Here is a 25,227-nt window from a genome sequence, read left to right on the forward strand (position 1 = left end):
CACAAGGCTGAAAAGGCTCCGAGCCTGTGAGGAAGCGCAGGCCCCCAGGGCAGGCATGCTGCACAGCCACCACGCTGCTGCCCCCTCCCCATGACAAGCGTGTGCCGAAGCCCTGTCGGTGCTGCACGCATGGCGGTGGGGGTGTACCTTGGGCCCCTGCCCAAGAAGAAGCTGCTGCTCCTGCTGTCCTGTTAGGGACATAGAAAATAAATTTTATTATTCATTTTAGATTTCTACACTGTAGTTGCATCACTAACCATGATCCTCATGAGAAGAACGCAGCTAACGCCGTACCCCGACACAGACACAACAGAGATCAGCCTTGGTCCATTGCCAGAGAGTGTGATACTGTTACTGCACAGAGAAAAAAAAAAAGGAACCTACATTTTTGCTCTTTTTTTTTTCCCATACTCAACAGAAATAAAAATAAAATTCCAGAGCACCCTCCCACTGTGCTCCGGTTCTGCCTCTGGGCAGGGGCTGCCGCAGGCGGCCGGAGCCCTCGGCTCTCGCGGGGCAGGCAGGAGGGCAGAAGGCAGGCGCGGCACCGGCCTCGGCGCTGCGGGAAGCCGGAGGTTGAGAAGTGAGTTCAGGGCTGCACACCGGCTGCGGCGGGGACCGGCGAGCCCAAAGCGTTGGGTGAGGAGATGACGGGCGATGCAGCCAGGCTGCCGATGGGCTGTGACGCGGACATCGAGGTAATGCCTGTGCCAGAGAGGGACCGTGGGTCGGCAGGAGAGCTCCGAGCCAGCGCTGCTCAGCCCCAGGGGGGTGCGACGGGGTCCTGCAGCCCTGCGCGAGAGGCCCGTGGGCTCGAGCACTCACCTGCCAACATACTGGAGGAGCTGACAGGCGTGTTACTGGCCGAGAGTCCAGCCGAGGTGCCGATCCTTGCTGGGTCTTTTGCGATGGGATCTGTGTGCAGAGGGGAAAGCAACAGGCATCAGTGACAGCTGCCCCCCACACACCGGTGCCTCACCACTCACCCCCCACCCGAGATGGAGTGGCAGCCCCACAGGAGCACACATGGGCACAGGGAGGCAGCCAGCGTGGCCGGAGCTGCGCTGTGGGGCGCTGCCTGTGTGCGAAAGGACCAGGAGAGCTGCCGCAGTGGTGACGGGTGGGGAGCAGGGCCAGAAGCGGCACGGAGATCGGCTCTGGGCAGGGGGGATCCCGTGGGAGCCCCGAGGAGCTGGAGCGGGTGGCAGCACGGGCAGACATACAGAAGTACGGGTGCTCCATGGCGTCCCGGGCAGTGAGTCGTGTCTGGTGGTCGTAGCGCAGCAGCTTATCCAAGAAGTCAAGCGCCTCGGTGCTGACGAGGTGCTGGTTCTCACTGTGCACAAAGCGCTCCCACCGCTTCCGTGAGTGTCTGCGAGGAGGAGAGCGCTGCATCAGCCCTGCGCCCTGGCGCGTCGCTCTCGCCTCCTGCACTGCCCTCTCCTGCTCCGCGCCCAGGCATGGGCCATGGCGGCCCGTACAGCCAGCGGCACGGCTCCCCACTTGCCACGCACCCACCTGCCGAGGATGTCGTTGAAGCGGGGATCCAGCTCGATGTTGTACTTGTCGATGTAGTCGTACAGGTCCTCCGTTCCCAGCACTTTTGCAATGCGCACGAGCTGGCGGAAGGAGCAACACTGAGGGTGACGGCCAAGATGGGGCTCCCACCAGCCCTGCTGCAGCCCGCAGGTCCTGGCTACCCTAGTGTCCCTTACTCCGCTAGTGAGGACGCAGCTCAGTGGAGCTTCACGGCTGGGGAAGGATGCGTTCCCAGCCCTCGCTTGGGTGCGAAGCAAAGGCAAGGCGTCGCAGCCCTTCCCTGCAGCAGCTGGAAGCCATGCTGAAGCATGCTGTGCTCCTGCTCTCAGCAGGGAAGGGTGCACACGCGCCCAGGCTGCTCCAGGGCCAGCATTCTGGAGGTGGAGTGGAGCCAGACACCCCATTTCCCCTCCCTACCCCGAGGGTGGATGCAGCGGGGAGCCCGGATCCCAGAGCTGCAGGTCCCTGCAGGCCCCCCTGCGGGCTGCGGTGGGGTTTGGGGTGCACCAGGCGCGCCAGTGGTTGCTGGCTGAGCTTAGGAAGCGATACAACTGGAAAACCCCAGCCAGCTCCAAAGCCGCATCCCGGGAACCCCACTGGATTTCAGAATAACTGAAATGTTGCGTTCCGCTCCTGCGGCTCCAGAGCTGCACCTTGGCTGCACCCCATCCAGCAGCACGTGGGGCAGGCAGACAGCTCCTGTGAGAACCTCCCAGTGCGATCAGTGCTCTGCTCCCCTGCCCAGTAACCCCCAGATTCAGCTGCCAGCTCAATACACTTCTCCCTCGGACAGATAGCAAAGAGATCAGAGCAGGGAGCACCGAGACCCTGGCACGGGGAGGGGATGGAGAGAAGAGATCCTGGTGCAGGGAGGGGACAGAGAGACAGGGCAGCGCACAGAGGTGGCACAAGTGCCAGGGTCAGAGGCTGCCATGCTGGTTCAGTGCTGCCGGTTTGCTTTGTGGTGTGCTCCCCAGCTCGGAGGCTCCGCGGGAGGACCGGGCAATGGGGGGAGTGGGAAGGGGAGGCTCTGCGGGAGGACGGGGTGATGTGGGAAACAGGCAGCATGCTGCCCTGGTGCTCACTTGATCGTAGTTGTCGTGACCGTGGAAGAAGGGCTCTTTCCGGAAGATCATGCTGGCCAGCATGCAGCCCAAACTCCACATGTCTAAGCTGTAGTCGTACATCTAGAAAAGGTGAGAAGGCAGAGAGACGGGGGGTCAGTGGCACGCCAGCTGCGGGGAGGGCCCAGGACCGGGACTGTGCACCGAGAGCACGGCAGAGAGCAGGGGGTGGGTTTCTGGTGCCGCATCTAGCAGCCCCACATTCCGCCTTGCCCAGGGCCATCTCCAACAACAGCTTCAGGTTCAGACTCTGAACAGCACGTAGTCTCATCGGTCACGGGCAGAAAAGCTAGATGCCGAGCAGCCACCTCAAGGGCTGTTTGCAGGATGGCAGACAATTCTCTTTTAATCTCACCTTCCCAATTATTTCATCCTTTAGCACATGTTTAGGACATGGACCTGTTGGAACAAGCCCTGAGGAGGCCACGCAGATGCTCAGGGGGCTGGAGCACCTCTCCTGCGGGGACAGGCTGAGAGAGTTGGGGTGGTTCAGCCTGGAGCAGAGAAGGCTCCGGGGAGACCTTGGAGCACCTCCCAGTACCTGAAGGGACCCACAAGAAAGCTGGGGAGGGGCTTTGTACAAGGGCCTGTAGCAATGGGACAGGGGGGAACGGCTTTAAGCTGAAAGAGGGGAGATTTAGGTCAGATATCAGGAAGAAATTTGTTACTGTGAGGGTGGCGAGGTGCTGGCAGAGGCTGCCCAGAGCAGCTGTGGGTGCCCCATCCCTGGGAGCTCAAGGCCAGGCTGGACGGGGCTGGGAGCAGCCTGGTCTGCTGGGAGGTGTCCCTGCCTGTGGCAGGGGGTTGGAACTGGATGGTCTTTAAGGTCCCTTCCAACCCAAAGTGTTCTGTGTTTCTATGTCCACCCCAGGGAGGTTATACCGATTACCCAGAGCCTTTCCAGCCACTGCGAGTTGTAGCTGGGCTGTCCCATCCCCTCCCCTGCTTGCGGGTGGCTGCAGGTTGCCCAGGCACCGAAGAGCCCGGGGCTGCATGGCAGCAGGACACCAGCCCGCATCTCCACACCCTGGCTCTGCTGTCGGCACAAGGCGCTGGGACATACCTGGTAATCTACCAAAAGCTCTGGTCCCTTGAAGTACCGCGAGGCCACCCGCACGTTGTACTCCTGGCCAGGGTGGTAGAACTCTGCCAGCCCCCAGTCGATCAGGCGCAGCTGGAGAAGGGAAGAGAGAGCACGTGGGTACAGGGACCTGCGACCCCGCTCACCCCAGGCCCACAGCTGGCAGCAGCCAGCCCTCTGTGTGCTTGCCACCACTGACAAGTCTCTCCTCATCTGTCCTCTCACCGGCTGCCCCGCTTTCGCACACAGCTCTGCCACAGCCATGCCATGCCACAGCCATCACCGCAGCAGTGCTAACGGGGAGAGGCAACGGGAACATCGCAGCAGTGATGCCACAGCTTGTGGCGACGCCCCCTCAGCCGGCTCACGCACCCGTGATGCCGGTCCTGTGCCTGTCCCCCACGACTCCTGCTTCAGGCTCGGGCTTTGCATTTGCCTCTCAGGAATTTCACCCCAATTTTTCAGATCGTTTCTCAAACCCTGCCAGGATCACTTTGAAGTCGGGGGACTTGCAGCCCTCCTCAGCCTGGCGCATTAAACCCGCAGGCGACGCACACGCTCTGGTCCCTCGGCCCGGTCATTAACCTGGAATAATGCCAGGCCTTTGACAATCCCCGCCGGACCTTCTGCTCTGACAGCAAACCACTGATAATTATAAGGTTCCTCCCAAACCAACTATTCCATGATTGCTCTCTTAATTGCAGCTTTCCATCAGCTTTATACCTACTGTACAGAAAACACATCTAAGCCACGTTTCTCTGGTTGGCTTAAGTCAGAAGCCTTATTAGAACTGAGAATCATGGCATCTGCCGTCCACAAAGCGCCTCTCCAGCGGTTTTAATATTAATTTGGGGAGAAGGAAAGGCTGGCTCAGCTCAGATTTCTGTGAGCATGGCGGTTACAACAAAACACAGCTGGTAGGACGCAGGGCAATACCAGGCTGCAACGACGGGGAAGATTTCAAAGGGCACAGTGCCCAAAGAGCGCGGGGGGGCTCGGCTCTGATAACGGGGGCGCTCAGCAGCTGCAGGAGGCTTTGCCCGTGCCACGGCAAGACGCCCAGCCTGCCGGTGTCCGTGCAGGCGCCTTTTGAAGTCCTTTTTATTTGACGTCCCAGCTGGCCAGTTGCTACAGAGGTGCTGGAAGAAATCTAAAGTTACATTTACGAGCCCAAGTTACTGACAAACAGGTGGCAAATAAAGCGGCTTTACTGGACACAGGTGTGGGTTTTACAGTCACCTGTATTTCCAAACAAACAGCTGCAAATTCAGTGCTCCCCTCATGGGGCTCTGCTGGGGCCCAGACCCTAGGAGGGCTGCTCGCCACTTCAAGGCAACACTCCAGCCTGAACGCGGGCTCTGGTGCTGCTGGGGACAGGCAGGGCCACAGGGCGTTAACCACGCCAGGGACGTTTTGCCATCAAACCTGCAATCCTCTGCAGCAGCTAAACACGGGGTAAGCCTGTGCTGGCCTGCAGGAACGCGAACACAAAGTGGGTAAAACCAAACTGCCAGTTCTCTTGCCGGCACGAAGGCTCTCAGCCAGGAGCCGAGAGGTCTCGCTGCAGGAAAACGCTGAGGTGCCAGAGCGTGTCCAGAGAAGGGCAACGGAGCCGGTGAAGGGTCTGGAGCACGTGTCTGATGAGGGAACTGGGGGTGCTCAGCCTGGAGAAGAGGAGGCTCAGCGGGGACCTGATCGCTCCCTACAACCACCTGAGTGGGGGCTGCAGCGAGGTGGGGACGTTCTCTTTGCCCAGATAACGAGCAAACAGGACAGGAGGGAACGGCCTCAGGCTGCGCCAGGGGAGGTTTAGATTGGGTACTGGGAAAAGTTCCTTCACCGAAAGGGTCGTCCAGCACTGGAACAGGCTGCCCAGGGAGGTGGTGGAGCCACCATCCCTGGGGGATTTAAAAGACATGTAGACGTGGTGCTTGGGGACATGGTTTAGCAGTGGGCTTGGCAGTGCTGGGTTAACAGTTGGACACAACGACCTTAAAGGTCTTTTCCAACCTCTATGATTTGACACTTCCAAGATTCTCAAAGCTCAGGGCCTCTGCTCAGCCCTGTGACAGCGAGAGCGGGAGCTGGCAGAGCACGGCTGACCCTCCCTGCTCTGAGCGGCACACTGCACTGGGGCAGATGCAGGCAAAACGAGCCAGCCCACCGTGGCCTCGCAGTGCTCCCCTCTCCCTTGGGAGCTGGAGCTGGAGCCAGCCGAACCTCACCGTACCTTTCTGTGCTCATGGTCAATCATGACATTGTGTGGCTTGACGTCTCGATGCATGACACCCATACTGTGACAGTAATCCAGTGCCTGCGGACAGAAAAGGCGCTGTCAGAAAGCCTCCCGCCGCGTGACGAGGCAGCAGCAGTGGGCAGTGCACCCACAGCCAGAGCCAGCAGGGCCGGCGGTTAAGGACAGACACGGAGGCAGCTCTGGGACTCTGGGATGGAGCCAGCCAGCCGCCTCCAGTGGCGCCGAGGTCAGCCTCTGCTTCAGTGACGCCTGTCCTAAAAGCTACAGGGAGAGACGCATTCCCCAGGGATCTCCAGCCCTCTTCCAAACCCTGTGCAGTCACCTCTAGTGCGGACGCTCCCTGGTGTCCAACACGCCCCATCACCTCTCCCGGGAGGGAACCACCAAAAACCTGTAGCTGGCTGCGCCGCAGGCGCGTGCACTGGGCACTGCCCCTGGGCTCAGCCCCGCAAAGCCCAGCCCAGCTCCAAGAGCCAGTGCGTGACCAGTGCAGGGTTTAGTAGCCAAATGAGCTCTGCTCTCTACCTCCTGCTTCCACACACAGGCTCTCCAGGGGAGATTGAGCAGCAGGTGAGTGGCGGTGAGGGGGCACAGCCCCGTCTCCCTCTCCAGCCCTGTGCCAGCCCCACTGGTGGAGACATTGTGCCGAAGGTGACCTTGTCCAAAGGCTGCCACTGCCCTGCAGTGCCCACTCCAGCTGAAGCCCCACAGCCGGGACACGCTGCAGTTGATCCTAGCCTGGCCTCTGCCCACAGGGATGGCTGGGACAGGCAAGGGGTGCTCTGGGAGAGGGTCTCATCACCCCCGGGTCCCCAGCTGACCACCTCAGCACAGCCCCGACGGCAGCGTGCAGCCAAAGCCACTTCCCATAGCAGGTCCCAGCGGAGGCAGAAGTCTTGCAAGAGGAAGCCAGGGAAATAAAGAAGACGGCTTCTGCTTCTCAAGGACACAGCGACCTCGCACTCTAAGCCCTTCACCAGCACACTCTGCAGCCACCTGCCTCCGAGCCTCCCCACAAGCAGTTGCCCAAGAAGCCATCCCACACGGATGGCTGGGCAACGGGCCAGCAGGGTTTAGTAGCCAAATGAGCTCTGCTCTCTACCTCCTGCTTCCACACACAGGCTCTCCAGGGGAGATTGAGCAGCAGGTCTCTGCTTGAGCGAGGATTTTCTTTGGGGCTGTGGATATTGCAGCCGTCCCCGGGAGCTTACCTTTAGGATTTCATACATGTAGAACCGTATGTCAAAATCAGACAGCGTCTGGTACAGTTGCTGGAAGAATGGAGACAAAAAGTTAACAAAAAGCAGCATGTTTACGTTTAGGGCTCCTCATACAGGCACAGCCGCCTGCACTGGGGCAGAACAGACGCTTGTGGAGCCACAATTTGGGCCCAGAGGCCCCAGCTGGCCAGGTGGCACATAGTAGCCGCTCTGCACCCTGGATTTCCCCACCTGGGAAGGGCCAGCAAACTCCAGGGAGGAACCATGCTCCCAGCCTGGCTAACCAACCCTCGGAGCATGGATGTGCCCTCCGCGCTTCCACCCAGGAGAAGACCAGAGAGCTCCATGACCCCACCAGACCCAGCACCTGGAAGGTTTCAATTTTCATCCTGAGACCAGGGGATAAGAGAGCATGCTGCACCACCCTCACAAAACCCAGCCAGCCCAAAGACAAGCCATGGGACAAGAATCGGGGGGGAAAAGCCTCACATCAGGACCAATTCCTCACATTCCTCACTGGAAACAGAACCGAGCAGCCACTGGCAAAGCGGCTGCTGGTTTATTACTAACTCCTTCTCGCTAGCCCTTCTCACTGCCCTTGGCTCAGCCCAGGCTCCAGGAACACGAGGCTCAACTAGCCCAAGGCTTCAGACCACAAATTGGCCAACACCAGGTTGCAAATACAAGCCCATGATGGCCAATCGCTGGAGCAGCATGGCAGAGAGGAGAGGCTTGGGGACAATCCCTAACGCGAGCAGCGCTCCCCTGGTTCTCCTAACTGGAAAATGTAGAAAAGAGCTGCTGGCCGAAGCCCAAAATCCCCCGGCCCCTCTGAGACAGCGATGCCAGCCATTTCCGTGACACTGTGTGCCTCTGCCAGAGAGAGGTATTCCCTTCCCACCACGAGACAGCATCAGAGCAGGTCAGGAATCCCTCTGGTAGCCAGGGTGTGACGCCTGCTCCGTGGCAGAGCCCAGAAGAGCTCTCCCAGATACTCCACACCATCATCGCCTTCGGAGGCATCTGCAGCAGCAGAGGTCACTTTACCTTGAAGTCTGTGTTGTTGACATGCTCAAAGACCAGGGCAGGTGTCCGAGACTGCAGGACAGCAGCATCAGTTCAACAGACAGAAAGAAAAGAGAGAGGTTTAGCTTTGCTCAGGGCAGGCAGGCAGGCGGGGCGGGCAGCGAGGGAACTCTTGAGGGCTGGTTTTGAAGAGTGGTGCCCAGAGTGAGCTGCGGTTAGACCCTGGAAAGGGGCTTCCACGTCTTGCCTCAGCTGGCAGTGACCCGATCGCACAAAGACTTAATTAAATCTCCAGCAAAAAGGAGGAGGTGGGCAGCGTGGGAGCCACACAGCCCCGGCCACCCCATCCCTCCCCAGCAGGCCCGGCTGGGGCTTCCCAAACCACCGCAGCCACCGAACGACATTTTCAGAGACCGTACGTGGAGGAGCTGCGCAGCACCCCCAGGCGCCGAGTCGAGGTCTCATGCCACATTCTTCCAGCGCATTTCTGCAGGGCTCTCCCCACTCTTTCCCTTTCTCTTTGATCCTCCTGGCTCTCCTCGCAGCGGGATGCTGGGCAGGACCCCCAGGGTCTGTGTGCAGGAAGAACCCCCCCCCCACCCTCTGCCTGCAAAGGCTCTCCTGAAAACACCCAGGAGAGCCGGGCAGCCCTTTGGGCTAGAGGCCACCCTGAGCACCGGTGCGGAAGCCATCACCCTCAGCACCCCTCCGGCCTGCTGCTCCCCAAAACCTGGCACCCACCCCGATGCCACAGCCTGCGCCCCTGTTCCTGAGAGCACAGTCCTGCTCACCGGCCATGTAACCCACCCGCACTCCTTCCCTACGATGTGATCTGTCACCTCAAACGTCACCAGCCGGCATTGCAGACCCGTCTGGAAAAGGAGCAGCGGAGCGAGAGCCAGTCCCTAGGGCCCCCGCTCGCTGCTATCTCCCCACAAACAGCTGCCTTTCACGGCCTGTCAGAGGATTAAAATTGGATCAAATACGCCCTGCTAATTCATCCTAATGCAGCTTTTTAATCAGCACGTCAGGCGGTACGAAGTCACGGGCCTTGGAGAAATTCAGCTGCGCTACATCACCACCACGGCTTTTATCAGTCTGCCCACGTAAAACTCAACACCTTTGCTGCCAAAAGCCGCTTTTCCACAACCCCCTGGGTCCTGCCGAGCGCTGTGCATCCCCCTGCCCAGCTCCGGGCAGCAGAGCCCGCTGCAGAGCTGACCCAGCCTGGCACTCCTGCCCAGCTCACGCCACGTGGGGTACAAACCCCTGGGGACAGTGGGATATCCTGGCTCCACAGGGATGACAGAAGTAAAAGCTGCCCCTGGGTGAGAGCTGGGAGCCCAGCCAGTGCCACAGAGAAAACATCATCCAGTTTGGGGAGGGGTGAAGGGTCTCAGCACAGAGTGCCGAGGGTGGAGGAAAGCCTCCCTCTGCCCGATCACTTTGGTGACAGTGCAACCCACACTGGTTGCTGCCTGTCCTTCTCCTCGGCCTTCACAAAGGCAGGGAGCATCACCCAGCAGAGAAAGCAGCCCAGCCCCGCACGAGACCTGGGTGGTTCAAAAGCCAAAAAACCCACCCAGCAGAAGGGCAACGGTGCTGCAAGCACAACCCTCCTCCACCTGCTGCTGCTGGACCAGCTAGAAAGATCTCCTTCCACTTCTACCCTCTCGTCTACTGTCTCAACAGTGCTCGTGAGGGGAATGCGCACAGAGATCTCCCCAGGGTGATTTCAGCTGTCAGGTGGATGCCAAGTGGGGCAGGGAGTCAGCCTGAGCTCAGAGTCTTGTAACTCACGGGGTGGAAAGGACCCCGAAGGCCTGCCTCGCACCCTGCCCCTGGAGCAGCCCCTTCATCCTCCTTACCACAGGGTCCTTCACTATGTCTAGTAGGCTGATGATGTTGGGGCCTCCTCGGAGATTCTCCAGGATCTTAATCTCACGCTTGATCTTCTTCTTTTTCACAGGCTGGTAAAACAGAAAAGGAGAGCCAGTTACCAGCAGAGCAACCTCTCTGGCCGCTCAAGGGGAACAGCCAAGGAGCGCATGGTGCCTCCGTTGGGCAAAAGGAATGGTGTTGAGCAGGCATCTCCTCTGGAGAACGGCACCCTGCAAGCCTGTCCATGTAGCAGCTCTCTGCTTCCAAAGGAATGGAGTTTCCCATGTTTGGGAGACCCTCGAGAGATTATTTTACTCAACGACATTATTTTACTACAAACAAAAGATTTTAAAGAGCAAGCTCAGTTTCGTCAAGGCCCAGGTTAAATCCTTGACTGAAACTTTGGAAACAGTTAACCAAGGAAAGCATCACCTGGGGAAAGAGCTCCAGCAGCCAAGCCTGTCTGTGTCTCCGTAACTCCTCTGTGCTGCCTCCCAACCAGCCCCCGACCTGAACTGCCCAGGGAAACCCTCTGTGTGGGCCGAGTGAGTGCAGGGATAGCTCTGATGTGCACTGAGAAGCCGACCCGAGTCCCTTGCCTGCCTCTGAGGACAGGATGCTCCTTCTGCCTTCCGAGCTAGCTTTCTGCTTCTCCATCGCAGGCTGGGTGAGACACAGGGCAAATACATTAAACAGGACATTTCTCATGCCCTCACCTGTAATCTGCCCTAAGGTTTTCTCAATGTGTATTTCTGTTACACTGATTAGTTGCTACACCCCTTCCACCTCCTCTCTTTCTCTTGCAAAGGCAATATTCTTAAGACCGTCCCCGTATTTTATAATTCGTGCATCCTACAGACTATAATTACCTGTGGCTTGGCAACACCACAGAAATTAGCTTGCCACCGCAAGCTGACAAGCCTAAGCACATCCCATGAGCCTAACGAGGGATGAGACACGTGGCTGTCCATCCGTCAGGACTCTGTTAGCTCCAGGGAACTCCTCTGTGCCCTACCCAAGCTCCTGGGACACGCGGGGGTGCCTGTGCTCATCCCCTGGGCAGGAATCAGCTCCAGCTTACAGACCGGGACATCATGTGCTGCAACGACCTCGCATTGCAAGATGCTGGTCTGCTTATCCTGGGAAAGGTCTCTGGGCTCCTGTGACCTCGCTCGGGCCAGGCCATGAATCCAGCACAGGGATTTTATGACCTTGGATCACCAGAACAAGCCAAGTTCTTCTGCTGAACTGGCGAGACTGTGACCTGAAACAGGCCCAAAGAAAAATTATTCCCTAAAGCGTAGTCCGGGAGCGCTGCCGAGACGTAGCTGCCTGGCACCCACCGCAACCTCATGGCAGTGGCACCAGTGGGTGACAGAGAGGGCAGAGGGGATGCAGGCAGGACATCCATACAAGGCCAGGCACAGGACTTTCCTTCTGCCTCCATTGCATGTAGATGATCCCCTTCCTCCCTGCTCCCATCACTGCTTTGCCTGGGAACAGCTGCCCAAGGAAAGCACAATCCAGTGCCAGCGCTCAGCCTGCCCGTGCCTCCGTAACTCTGCTTTGCTTGGGACGGAAACAAGCTAGCCAAAACTTCTGCCCTGGGGGCTGATGTTCTCCTCAGCTAAGATGAAATCATCCAAATATCAACAGAGTGCTTCAAATGGAGAGGGCAGGAAGAGGCAAAGGAGGGGAAGACGCGGAAGCATTGGCAGAGGAACAAAACAGTGAGCGCAACGGTGAACAAAACACCTACCTTGAGGATTTTCACGACGACCTTCTCATTGTTGGTGATGTTGATGGCTTCAAAGACTTCACTGTATTTGCCCCGGCCAAGTTTCCGCACGAGCTGATAGTCATCTTGGTTGCTGTTTGAGAAACAGAGAAATACAGAGATGAAGAGGTTGCACCCAGCCCAGAACAGAGAGCTGCTCGCTTTAGAGACAACACTGCTCCCAGGGAGAGCAGGAAGGTCAAGATCTGGGGGTCAGCCTATGGTAAGTGGAGAGCTAGCAGCACACCATGGTGCCCAGGGCTGGAGAGAAGCAGCTACCACCGCAGAGGAGCACGCAAACAAACCGGCAAACGACTGGAGAGCACCAGCGCTGCCAGCAGCGCGCAGCGCAGAGGGCTGGCTCAGCAACTTCCACGTGGAGATGGGACACGAGACCTCACAGGCGCTACGGGCAGCTCGGGAACAGCCCCCCCTCCACACTCGCACGCACTGCAGCCCTCCAGGCAAACCCAGCTGGCATGTCGAAAACACCTCTGCTGGCTCCCAGTGCTGGTGCTCCCCCCCTCCCAGTCTGAGCTCGCCTCCCAGCCCGCCACGGGTCCTGCGGAGATGATACTGCTCCACCTTTCCCTCTTCTCCGTCAGTAAGAGGAGGCGGTGGGCTGCAAGGACTAGCTCACCTGAAACCTCGGAGCCCACCAGCAGTTAGTTAGCGGCAGAGACTGACAAAATACCCAACATAAAAATTCCCCTGGGACCCCTGCATTACACTGAGGTGTAAAGGATATCACACACCCAAGGATTTGTAAAAAAAAATAATCGATATTCCATACTGGAAACCAGAAGGAAATAAACCAACTCTCACCCATAAAACCTCCATGTATTTAAATCCACTAAGGTCTAAACCAGAGTCACCTGAAGGGACCAGAGGAAACATCAGAAGCATCGGCAATTATTTCTGCTATGCCAAGGAGGGAAGGCACGGAGCCCCTGGGGGGATTTGATAAGGATAAACAAGTTGAGGAAAGAAAGGGAATTACAGGCTGGAAAGCTTGACTTCACAAATTGCTAATTACCAGAGACAATACAGGAGATGACTTGTCAGCACCTCGAGGAAAAGAGGGAGAGTTCAAATGGGCAGCGGAGCCGCAGCAGGACCCACACGCCAGGCAGCTTCGCTCCCCAACCTGCGGCCACGCTCATCGAACGCAAGTAAAGGGAGCGTGGTGAACCACGCGCTACAGATGGGCAGGATTAGTTCACCTTCACTAGGAACAAGACGGGAAGGCTCGGGGTCAGCAGCAGGGAAAACATTAACTGCGAGGACTGTTCATGTGAAAAAGAAAAAAACCACAACAAACAATCCAGGATGCTCGCAGAAGACATGGAATTACCGTCCCAGAGATCGAAGGCTCCCTGGGGCTCCGCCTGGCGCAGGGGATTTGGAAGTGGATAAAAAGCTTTTCATTTCTAGGTCACCGGTACCAGTGACCGGCACGCTAGCCGGGGTCTGGGCGGAGGCAGAGCACCGGGGAGGGCTCCTAATCTGGCCTCAGCAGCAACCCCGCCAACAGCTGCCAACCGCAGCACCAACAGCCTCCTCGGTGCCCAGGCACCAGCTTACGCTGCAGCCCCAGATAAAAGACTCTAATTTTTATAGGTTTTAACCACAACTACCCAAACAAAGAGCAGCCGCTGTCCCTGGCGGGCAGTATTCCTCCAGCCCGAACGCTGCGGCTCGGGAGGGAGGATGCCCTGGAGCAAGGGAACGCTGAGCGCTATGTTACTACCTGGGAAGTCAAAGCTGGCCCTTTGCCCAGCTCCTCGCCAAGCCGGCTGCTGTATAAAACAATCAACTGGTCGCCTTCATTTTGAATTCTCAGAGAATCCAGTCCTCAGGGGAACTCCAAAAAAGAAAAAAAAATAGTCACAAGACTTTCACCTTCGTCCTTTCAAACCCCTCCGCTCCAGAACTGTTCCCAAGCATCTCCCCACTGTTCCCTGTTATTCCCGTCAGCGCCCCGGGGACAGTGGCATGGGGGCTGCCGTCTTTTGACACTGCCGTCCTTCCCAGCGATAAAAAACAAACCCTCATCACGCTGGTTTGGTTAAGCACGCACTTGCATGCTTGAAGCCAGACACCCGGGTCTTAGTTTCAACACTTAAATACAAGTGGCTCTACTTGCAAAGCCACGGAGGAGCCGCAGGCTGGAGCCCAGGGCTCCCCTGGAAATCAGCACCCCCGCTTCCCGCCCCAGGCAGCGCGGTCCCCCGGTGGGCGCTGGACAGCAATGCCAAAAACCGAAATGCCAGTCCCGGCTGTGCCGGGTGCTGGCCCTCGCACCGCGGCTGGACCGGAACGCCGCGACCTGCCCGTCTGCCTTTGGACGGGCGCTTGTCCCCATGCCACCAAGCAGAACGGTGGCAGCGCTTGCGCACAGGCCCTGGTGTAGGTCCCCCTCCTATCTCCCAGGCGTACCCCCATTCCACGACGTGCGACTCGTAGTCCCAGTACTCGCGGGGTCTCTGAGTGTTCACGTCTGCATAGACCCTGGCCCGACTCGGCACTGGCCCCGACATGCTTCCACGGCCAGAGGCGCAGTACCTCAATCACCCTAAAAATATAAACACACATGAATTGGGATGAGACCAAGGCACACTTGTGAGAGAAACAGGGAAAAGGAGGGGCGCGTGTCGGGGCTGCCGAGTGAACCCGAGTTGGGGGGGGGCTGCAGCAAGCGAGGGTGGGCAGGAGGCACGGCTCAGCCCTCAGAGGGGACACCTGGCAGCACGGCGGCTGGCACGCAGCGTCGAGGGAACCTGTGCCCAGGCCACCAGCGAGCAGGCTCCGGGGTGCGCAGTGCCGACAGGTGGGCTGTCCTTCACACCCCTTCCCAGCCCAGGCCTCTCCCCCCAGCCCACGCAAGAGGCCACTTCAGCCGAGGGGAGAAACCCCGATCAGCTCTCTGGCTCTGAGGAGCCCCGCAGCGGCCAGGAGCGAGCACCACTGGGTCCCTCCCTGCGCCTGCAAGCTTTGGCCCAAGCCAAATTGGACTGTGCAGCGACGGCACCAGCTCAACTCCTTCTGCCAGCTGCCCTGGGCCTCTCTCCAGCCGCCCCACAGGGACCGAAGCAGCTCTGGGCGCCCAGCACAAGCAGAGGTCAGCGAGGGCCCTGGCCGAGGCCGGGGAGCTCCGTGCCAAACCCCATCACCTCCCCAAGGACGCAGGGGACAGAGTTCTTCCATCCCTCGACAAGGGGGATGTGAGCCATGCAGACCAACTACAGCAGCAACTCTCCACGAGCCCAGTGGCCTCGGTGAGCCCCCACAGGAGCACAGCAGCCCTGGGAAGCCCCCACGGGAGCCCCCCAGCCCTGGGCAGCCGGCACACTCTCCTCTCGCTGGCAGCCCCTCTGGTACGTGCAGCGTGGCAGCTCCTGTTCCATGCTGGTGTGCCAAAATGTGCCCCATCAACCGGCTGGGCCACCAAGGAGGGCCAGAGTCCTGCTGCTCCCCCTCCTCCAGGCAGCACCCAGGAAACGGGGACGCACAGCCACGGAAGAAATGTTTCAGCTGAACACCACAAGCTGGGAAACATGGGTAGGTACCAAAACCCCAGCTCCTCCCCGAGAGAAGGCAAGATGCAGTGCTGAGCCGGCAGACGTCCGCCAGCCAGGACCCTGGGCTCGGAGGAGCTGCTCTTGCTGTCCCCCACCCTCCCCTGCAGTCAGTCTTTTACCCAAAATAGAAGATACTCTAACACAGCAGCCTGGGCTCTGCTCCTGCCATGGCAAAATCACCTGCAAGCCATGGCACGGCAGAGTCGGTGAGTCAATAAATCAATACGAGCACCGGCCAGCAAGGAGAACCGAGCACTTAAGACAGCCCTTCTGCATTTTTAATATCCTGTGCAAGGGTTAATAAGCATCTTGAAAGGTAGATGCTACCCAGCTGGTACAGAGCCAGAGGGAGGCAGCTGCCTGCAAACGGCACTGCACACAGAGACCAGGCTTGGGCGAACAGGATCCGGCCCCTCTGACTCCCAAGCCAAGGGGAGCGAGCAGAGCTCATTAACCCAGGAAAGAAAGTTTTCTGCCAGGTTAACAGGCTCCATCACCCCAGCCAGGACCCTGCGGCCTGGAGCAGGGCTTGGGATGTACAAAAACCACTCAGCAACTGAGAATGGAAAAATCCCACCAGGTCCCATCTGCAACCACTCAGTGAAATGGCGTGCACACAGCTTCCGGCAGTAGGAGCAAAGACATTCTGCTCAGCAAAGGGCAAAAAGAAAGTTTTTGGGAGGCAGAAAGAATATCCTGCCGTTCCGCACGCAGCAGGGTGCCCCCGGCATCTAGCGAACACCCTAGGCAAGACACCCTAGGCAAGGCACGGCGCAGGGAGCACACGCTCCGAACAAACCAGGAGCGCACGGGGCCAGGGGGAGGGAAGAGCCAAGGCTGCTGACGGCAAGCAGAACGCGCCGGGGCATGTGAAGCATCGGCCGGTGGACACGGTGTTCTCGTTTATCCTCCCGCAGCACCAGCAAGGGAGATCAGCCGGCACAGGAAAGCCAATGCATGGGGACGTGGCGCTCCCAAGGCCGGCAGTGGGCAGGATCAGGCCTGCCTGCAAGGCCGACTCCGGTGGAGAGGTGACATTTCTGCTGCAGCATTGCTGGCACTGTGGATCGGGGTGAAAAGTGCTGACAGGGAAAAGAAAACAACTGCAGGGACATGAGAGAGGGAGGGAAAAAAAACAGCCGGAACCTTCCTCAGGGCACGACGCAGCAAGCGAGAATGCGGTCGTACCACCGCAGGCTCACAACGACCCTTTGCTCCATGCAGGGGAAACCCACCCGTGACGCACGGAGAGCAATCGCACAGGCAGCTAATGAGCCCTGGCTCAGGGGGCTGCGGTTATCCCACCATCCCATGGCAGGAGGCGGCTCCTCGGGAAGCGCTTCCCTGCTCCGATCCACAGTGACATCACTTACACGCTGGCACTGGCAAGCTCCCCTCCGGCCGAAGCAGGCTCGCTCCCTGCGGCACGTTCTCCGGCACCTGAGACTCTCACACACGAGGCTGGCGAAATAAGCCAGGAATCCTGTCATCCTGTCCCACTTTTAAAATATTTTTAACCTGAAAAGCTTGAGGGGGGGAAAAAAACCCACCCTCTGTGTTCAGTGCTAATTTCAGAGGGTTTTTTGTTTTCCCTTCTAAAGGCTTTAATGGGAGCGGCACGCTCTTGGGCTTTCAGCCCCACGTGTCCCAGCTCTCAGACGCCGACCGCGGCCGGGGGCTTCCCACACTTATCGCTTTGAACTCACAACCACCGGCAGCAGCTCGCTAGCTCCCCATGCTCCCCCAGCGCAGAGCTCGCTCCCGGCTCCCCTCCGCAGGAAGCAATCTGTTGAGGATTTTTTGAAACTAAAATAACAAACCTAAGCGGGAGGCAGCGCTTGGTCTCTCTTTAAAAGGGTGACATCCATCATCCTTCTCTCAGTAGCACGACCGAAACGTAAGGAGCATTATCGGAGAGGTGGCGAGATGAGAAGAGCCAGCGCAGCTCCCGACACTGGTCAAACTGCCCTCGCCCCTCAGCACAGCCGGGACAACCCTCTGAATCCCTCAGGAAAAGGGGGCTGAGGGTCCCTGCATTCCCCCCTGCAGCTGCACCACGGCTCAGAGGCAGGCTACCAGCACCCACTCAACCACCCCCAACGCTCCTCCCAGGCGAGCCCTGCCACGGCTTCCAAACCCCAGCGAGAAGCCTGTAGCCCCTGACAAGGCCGTGGCCACCATCACCCTCCCCAGGAAGCTAGAAGCAGCCCCCAAGGTGCACTGGCTGGAGCCCAGGGGCTGCTGGTTCCTCGGCACTGGGACAGTGGTGGTCCCCAGTGCCACACCAAGCTCCCCGTGCTCCTCAGGGAGAAATGGGCTGGTGAGACACCAAGGCACCTCGCCCCAAACCCCTTCTGAACACGCTCTGCAAATGGGAAGCGGAGCAGCCCCAAGGGCCGTGGGCTCTCCCTGCACCCAGGCGGGTGATGCCACAGCCCTGTCCCCCTGCACGGCCCCCCCGAGGGCTGAGGGAAGCTCTGACCCTGCGCCAGCTCCCCAACGCGAGCTCAGGCAAGCTGCTGACCTTTGGTGCGCAAGGGGCTGTCAGCACGAAGCCGGGGACAGCTGGGCCAGGCCTCGGGAACACGCTCTGACCTCTCTCCCAGTTGGGAAGCACTGCCTGCCCTGTCCCCCAGCACATCACCAGCCTCCAGCTGATCCTGACTGATCATCGGTGGTTGAGGGAACTGTCACAACCCTCACAGCGAGCGCTGCCCTGCAGTCCTTCCTGAACTCAGCTCCTCTGCATGGCAGTGTCTCTCCAAATCCCTGTTTTCCAGGCTTTTCCCGCTAGTCAGACCGCCGGCTCTCCTCAGCACTAGAAAAAGCAACTGGCCTTCATGCACCAAATAAACTCACAGCCAACGGGACCTCTGGAGAAGGCAGCAGAGAAAGGCAAGCCAAGCACATGGAAAGGGAGAACAAGAGCTGAACACCCGCATTTCCAGCTCTGGGTAACAAACCGGAGCAACTCGGTGGACTGAAATGTCAAGGGAAGCGGCTGCAGCCAAAACTGAGAGGAGAGAAGCCACCTGGGAATGACAGCCAGGCTGGAAGTGGCTCCGCAGCCAGCCTCCAAGCCTGGCTTTGCGGCTCGGCAGGCTGCTAGCCGGGGATCAGGCCGGGGAAAGCGCCGCTGCTGCCACCCTGCCCAGCTGGCCAGGATCTGGGACCCCCCCTGGGCCCTCCCCAAAACAAAGAGGGAAGATGGGAGAGGAGACGACCCTCTCCACAGACAGGAGAGTTCCCCCGGGAAGCAGCTGCAGGCAGAGACAGTTCTAGAAAAGCAGCAGCCGAAGCTCAGCACTGCTGAGGGCACATGGCCACGGTGGGCTAGGGGCGAGCCGGCAAGGCTTGCCCTTCTCTCCAGCCTCGCGCGGAGCTGCGGCTCGAGGCAGGCAATGCCCACGCGTCCGGCAATAGGCAGGCTGCGGCACCAACACGCGCCTGCACCTGCAGTTCTGGCAATCTTGGGGCTGCTCTGAAGGGAAGACCTATGCAGTAGCTACAGCATCAGCGAACCCGGGAGCAGTTTGGCCTGAAATCGTTTCCACAGCCCAGCTGGTTGGCTGCAGCTGGCTCAGGTTTCCAGCCTGAAATCCCAACGCTGGCACGAGCGCACGGAGAGACAGACCCAGCGTTCCTGCGTGCCTGGGCAGGCGCGCCCTTAGTCATCCTCCACATGGGGAAGGCTCTCCAGCCAGGCACTCCGTAATGCACCGATTTGTTTAAACCGCTCCGATGGCCTTGTTACACCCAAGCCCGCAGCAGCGAACAGCCTGGCGAGGTGACAGCTTCGGGTGAAACAGGCTGGGCTCAGCTGACTCCGTACACAAACCGTGTCACCACCCCATCACTCATGGCAAACTGCGCCCCCACACCGTAGGATCAGAGTCCTTTAGGTGGGAAAAGACCCTTCAGATCACCCATCTTAACCGCTAACCCGGCACTGCTAAGCTCACCGCTAAGCCACGTCCCCAAGCGCCACATTCACACATCTTTTAAATCCTTCCTGTGGTGGTGACCGCACCTCTGCCCTGGGCAGCCTGTTCCAACGTCTGACCACCCTTTTGGGGAAGGAATTTTTCCTAACACCCACTCTAAACCTCCCCTGGCACAATTTGAGGCCGTTTCCCTTCATCCCATCGCTTACCCTCTCATCCCATCTCCTCATAAGACCCTTCAGCACTTTCACTGCCCTCCTTCAGGTACAGACCCACCACCCCTGCGCCTGGCTCAGCGTGGCCGATGCTGGCTCCCAAACCCATTCCAGCTGGAGGGAGTGGGGAAAGAGGCTCGAATGCCAAATCCCAGCAGGCAGGCGCACAGGCAGGCGCACAGGCAGGCAGGCACTGGCATGGTGCTGATTCCCTCTGCCTCCTCACCCTCCCTCCCTCTCTCCAAGCCCTGACCCAGACCTTTGACTTCAAACCCTCTCCCGTAACTCCAAATCCCCTCGCCGCTTTCCCTGCCGTGTTAACCGCGTTTTCACACACCCTACAGAGCGAGGTCTGGTGACGGCTTTGAGGCACTGACACCACGCAGCGCCATCCCATTCCCAAAGAGCAGGAGCCGTGCAAGCTGCTCGCAGCCCTTTGACATTGCCATTGCGTTTCTGAAGGGCACCTCCCCAAACAGCCACGGATGCCGGGGTGCCGTCAGAGAAAGGCTCGGAGGGAGAAGCTTGGCCAAGCCCGCAAGGAGGAGGGGAAGCAGCAAGGGGTCGATAGCCTCAATTCAGCCATCCCTGCATCACACAGCAAGTTTCAAGGTGGTGGGAATATGCAGGGAGATTTCAGAGGAAGTGGACAAAAGCTGTGACAACAGCACCTTCTGCCCCATCTGCCACAGCCGGCCAGGTCAGCGAGACCACGGCACCCAGCGGGTCCCCTCCGGGCACACGGCATGACCAGAGAGCTGCCAAGAGCACCGCCGCGCTGCTGCGGTCTCCCTCGTGCTGCCTTTGCTGCGTTCCCCTTGCCAGTGGTTTAAAGGCTCTGCTCTTCCTCCTCTGCGATGCCCGGCAGGGAGGGGATGGATCCCCCCAGCGGGACAGCTCCCGCTGGCACAGCTCACCGTGAACCAACACCAGCATTGCCTAAGGGAGACGCTTTAGAATGTCACTGTCGGTGCCCAGAAAGGGGTTGGGGTGCTGGCACAGTGCACAGGCTTCACCGTGACACCGAGGGCTGGGCTTTGGGGGGAATGGGCCAGGGCCGGCACCTGCCGCAGCGCAGAGCAGAGGGCAGATTAATCGATCCAAGAAAAAATTTGCAGCGCGCCAACCGCAGCGGGCTTTGCCTTGGTTTAGTCTCCATCGTCAACAAAGGCCGTCAGCAAAGCTTGTTAGATTCCTGCCACCCCTCCAGGCAGGTGCGCGGGGAGAACAGGTGCTGCCGGTGCCAAGCTGTGCTCCCCGGGAATCACCGCCACCGTCCGCCAACGGGCCAGCCGCTGCCTGTGCCGGGACAGGCCCGAACACTGGCTGCTGCCTCCCCACCATCGCCTCCCCACCGCAGAGGAGAAGAGAATTTTTAAGATTAAACTATGAGAATCTGGTAAACCACGGTGCCCGCCCGCTGGCAGCCCGCCGGCCCCCCGCGCCATGTGGCATCGGCCGGCACTGACCGCGTGGCGGGACGAGGAGCCAGCCAAGTGCGGGTAGCGGTGCCAGCCGCCCGTCCCTCCCCACAGCTGCTGCGGTACCTCAGCACCAACACGCGCCCGGCGTCACCCTGTCACCCGCCAGGGCAGGGGCCACCCTGCGGCGCCTGGCCCCACAGCACTGTGCCCTGCCCCAGACCTCTGCCCCATGGGACACCACCCCACCCCCAGGCCACGGGGCAGCTCCCTGCCCCACACCTCACTCAGGTGAACCCCCAGTGAAGGGGACCCCAACACCGGGCAGCTCCCAGTGACCCCGGCAGTGGGGCAGCCCCCTCCCCCATAAGCCCTGCACACGCCTGGGCACGCCCAACACGCCCCCCCCCCCCCCCCGCCCAGCCGGGCACGCCCAGACCCACAGCTCCCCCCCCACACCTGGGCACATCCAGGACCACCCCCCACCCCCCAGAGCCCTCGGAGCGCTGCCCATGGGGTGCCCCCCAGCAAGCCCCCCCCAGTGCTGTGTCCCTCCTGCCCCACTGACACCCTGTCCCCATGTCCCCATCCCTGCCCCACCCGGCGGGGCACCCGCCCCCCGTCTTCACCCTCACCCCCCCCAAACTAGCACTCACCGCTCCCCTCCCCCCATCACACATCATCGCCTCTGCCCCTCCCCCCTCACATGTGCACCCTCACACCCCCATGCAAACACAGCCACACTCACCTGTACTTACACACCCTCACTCACACCCGCACTCACACCTGCTCTCACAGCCCCCACCCTGTGCTTGCTCTCACCCCCAGCCACCCTGTGCTCACACTCACACCCCCTCACACTCACACTTGCATACTCACACACCATCACACACCCCTGCACCCCCCACACTCACACCCTCATATCCCCCCCACATCTCCCACCTGTCTGCACTCACACCCCCACACTCACCCTCACACAGCCCCACCCCACCTGCGCACCCCCCATGCACTCACACACCATCACTCACCCAAGCTCTCACAGCCCCACACTCATGCCTGCACTCACCTCCCCACGCGCACACTCACACCCCCCCACACCTTCATATCTGCCCCCCAAGCTCACCCACCCACACATTCACCTCCCTCCTCCAGGCACTCACACACCATCCCACTCATCCTCACCCACTGACACTCACCCAGGCTCTCACAGCCTCATGCTCACACTCACTCACCCCCACACTTTCACACACCCCACCCACCTGCACTCACCCCCATGCTCACTCACACTCATGCCAACCCCATCCCCACCCACCTGCACTCACACCCCCACACTCACACTCCCCCTCCACTCATCCTCATGCCATCATACCCACCCACTCACACTCACTCAGGCTCTCAGCCCCCCCCACCTGCAATTGCAAGTCCCCCTGCTCACACTCACCCCCCATACCCACCCTCACTCTGCATGCTCACTCACACACACCCCTCACACCACCCACACTCACCCCCACCCCCTTATACCCCCATGCTCACTCACCCCCACCCCTCACACACACTCACGCACCCCCATGCTCACTCACCCCCACCCCTCACACTCACACACACACCCAGACCCCCATCCCCTCACTTACCCCCCCACTCACTCACACACACCCATGCTCACTCTCCCCCACCCCCTCACACTCACACCCACACTTACCCCCCATACTCACCCACACCCCCCTCACCCCTCCTCACCCCACCCCCCCTACTCACACTCACCTCCCACTCATATCCACACTCACCCCCCCGTGCTCACTCACCCCCCCACATACCCATGCTCACTCACTCACCCCTCCTCACAACCCCTACTCACACTCACCCATGCTCACTCACCCACACACTCACCCCTCCTCACCCCCACCTCACACCCCCTACTCACACTCACCTCCCCCATGCTCACTCACTCACACACGCTCACCCCCCTCACCCCCCCCCACACTCACCCCCCTCACACCCACACCCCCCCATCCCCCCCCCCGCCTTTCCTCCTCCCTCCCCTCCCCCCGCTCACACCCCTCCCCCCGCCCAGCCCCCCCCCTGCCCAGCGCCCCCCCGCTGTGCCCTCACCGGTGGGGCCGGGGCCGGGGCCGAGGCCGGGGCGGGGGCCGGGGCCTACCTGGCCGAGCGGCCGGGCGCTGTGGGGAGGGGCGCTGCCTCCCCTCGGCTGGGGGTGACAAGATGGCGGCGGCTCCTGGCGGCGGCGCCCTCGGACGGGCCGCGCCCCGCCGGGCCGATGGGGGGCGCCACCGCCCCGCCGCCCCGCCGCCACCGCCCGGCCGGAGCGCCGCCCCCCGCCCGCCGCCCGCCCGCCGCTACCGCGCCTGCGCCCGCCGCCACCGCGCCTGCGCGGGGGCCCGTGGCGGGGTGGGGGTCGCGGCGCGGTGGGGCCCAGTGCGCGTAGAGCGTCTGGTTCGCTCAGTGATCACATTGCATCCAGCGCAGCCAGTGCAACCAGTGCTGCTCAGTGCGCCCAGTGCAACCCCAGTGCAACCAGTGCTGCTCAGTGCGCCCAGTGACCCCAGTGCCACCACTGCATGCAGTACCCCCGTTGCATCCAGTGCGCCCAGTGCCCACAGGATGCCGGATGCACCCATGGCACCCAGTGCCCCCAGTGCACTCAGGGCACCCAGTGCAACCAATGCTCAGGGCACCCAGTGCAACAATGCTCCTGGTGACACCAGTGCCCCCAGTGCTTGCCAGTGCACCTGGTGCTCCCAGCACCCCCAGTGCCCCAGGACCAGTGCTCCCAGTGCCCCCTGTGCTCCCAGTGCAACCACTGCATCAGTGCCCCAGAGCCACCAATGCCCACAGGATGCCCAGTGTGCTTAGTGCTCCCAGTGCACTCATTGCTTCCCAGTGCCCCTGGTGCCCCAGCTTGGCCTGTCCCAGGACCAGTGCTCCCAGTGCTGCCTGCAGCACCTACTTCCAGCACTCCCAGTGCAGCTTATGACCAGTGCTCCCAGCGCTCCCCAGCCTCAACACACCTGCTCCTCTCCATCCCCTTCCCTCACTTTTGTGTCCCTGTTCCCACCGCTGTCCCCACTGTGTACCCCAGTCGGGTCCCCCCACACTGTGAGAGGCCGGGGGCACCCAGGGACCTTCCTGGCAGCAAAACCCACCAGGTGCCAGCACCCGAGATGGGAACCTGTCCCCCACAGTGCAGGGACATGGTGGTGTCCATGGTGCCTTGGAGCCGCACCCCCGGGCTCAGGCGCTGAGGGGCCACTTGATGGCCCTGAGGTGGGGGCCCTGCATCGGCACCGCTGCTGAGGGAACTGCATGGCACAGAGGCACACACCCCAGGCACTGGGACCCCCCAGCACTGAGAACCCCCAGCACTGAGACCTCCCCTCAGGCACTGGGACACCCCCCCCCATGGGACCCGCCAGTACTGAGGACCCCCCCCAGACACTGGGACACCCCCCCAGAGGGATCCCCCCGGGCACTGGGAGACCCCACGGGGCTGAGCGCACCCCAAAGAGGGGCCTCAACTGATGCCACCAACACAGCCCAGCTGCGGGGGGATGGGGGGGGGGGGGGGGCTGCCAGTGCTGTCTGCCCTGGGCGGGGGGCTGGACACCCCCCACGTTGGAGTCAGCATCCAGCTGCTTTGATCCCCTCGGCACGGTGCAGGCAAACAAGGGTGCGTTGAGCCCTGGGCCATGGCCGTTGTCTGCCCCAGGGCAGGGGGGTGGCCATGTGCGCCCCCAGCAAACTGGGGAGCCGCTCTGCACCCACCATGGCTGGGGTCCCGCAGCACTCATGCAGCCGGGCCAGGCACTGGGTGCCCCAGGAGACCACTGCCCAGGAGGGACTGGTCCTGGGCATTTGGACGGGTGGGCTTTGCCGGCTTCACCGGGGCTGTGTCACCTTACCGGGGCTGTGCCAGCTCACTGGGGTCATGATGGCTTACTGGGGTCTGCCAGCTCACCAGGGCCATACCAGCTCACCCAGGCCATGCCAGCTCACCAGGCTGTGCTGGCTCACTAGATTCAATGGATCACCAAGATCATGCTGGTTTACTGGGATGGTACCAGATCACTGGGACTGTACTGGCTCACCAGAGCTGTACCAGCTCACCAGGACTGTACCAGCTCACTGGGGTTGGACCAGCTCATT

The 25,227-nt window shown here is 60.6% G+C and overlaps 1 protein-coding gene across 4 annotated transcripts; it reads right to left on the reverse strand.

Annotated features, from left to right (window-relative positions):
- Positions 1-186: 186 nt before the first annotated feature.
- LOC102045929 (casein kinase II subunit alpha-like) lies at positions 187-23,380 on the reverse strand. 4 transcript variants are annotated; one of them, XM_055705515.1, is made up of 13 exons: positions 23,225-23,380; positions 14,345-14,480; positions 11,888-11,999; positions 10,116-10,217; positions 8,269-8,319; positions 7,213-7,272; positions 5,975-6,058; positions 3,727-3,837; positions 2,625-2,726; positions 1,519-1,619; positions 1,224-1,372; positions 826-915; positions 187-705 (listed from the first exon to the last, which is right to left on the reverse strand). In XM_055705515.1, the coding sequence occupies exons 2-13, from the start codon at positions 14,443-14,445 to the stop codon at positions 590-592; spliced, it is 1,179 nt and encodes a 392-aa protein (XP_055561490.1). In that variant the 5' UTR covers positions 14,446-14,480; positions 23,225-23,380; the 3' UTR covers positions 187-589. The 4 variants fall into 4 exon arrangements, with proteins under 4 accessions (XP_055561490.1, XP_055561491.1, XP_055561492.1 ...); XM_055705516.1 differs by having other exon boundaries at positions 23,176-23,375; XM_055705517.1 differs by lacking the exon at positions 14,345-14,480 and having other exon boundaries at positions 23,176-23,372.
- Between the last annotated feature and the right edge of the window lie 1,847 nt (positions 23,381-25,227).

Source organism: Falco cherrug, chromosome 3, assembly GCF_023634085.1.
Source record: "Falco cherrug isolate bFalChe1 chromosome 3, bFalChe1.pri, whole genome shotgun sequence".
NCBI lineage: Eukaryota > Metazoa > Chordata > Aves > Falconiformes > Falconidae > Falco > Falco cherrug.

Excerpts from the sequence above, each read along its gene's own strand:
- LOC102045929 (XM_055705515.1), bottom strand. The coding sequence starts at position 14,445 with ATGTCGGGGCCAGTGCCGAGTCGGGCCAGGGTCTATGCAGACGTGAAC. Across the intron at positions 8,320-10,115 it reads ACATAGTGAAGGACCCTGTG|TCTCGGACACCTGCCCTGGT; the intron begins GTAAGGAGGATG and ends GCTGTCCTGCAG. Across the intron at positions 3,838-5,974 it reads TTGACCATGAGCACAGAAAG|CTGCGCCTGATCGACTGGGG; the intron begins GTACGGTGAGGT and ends TCCCTTCTCCAG.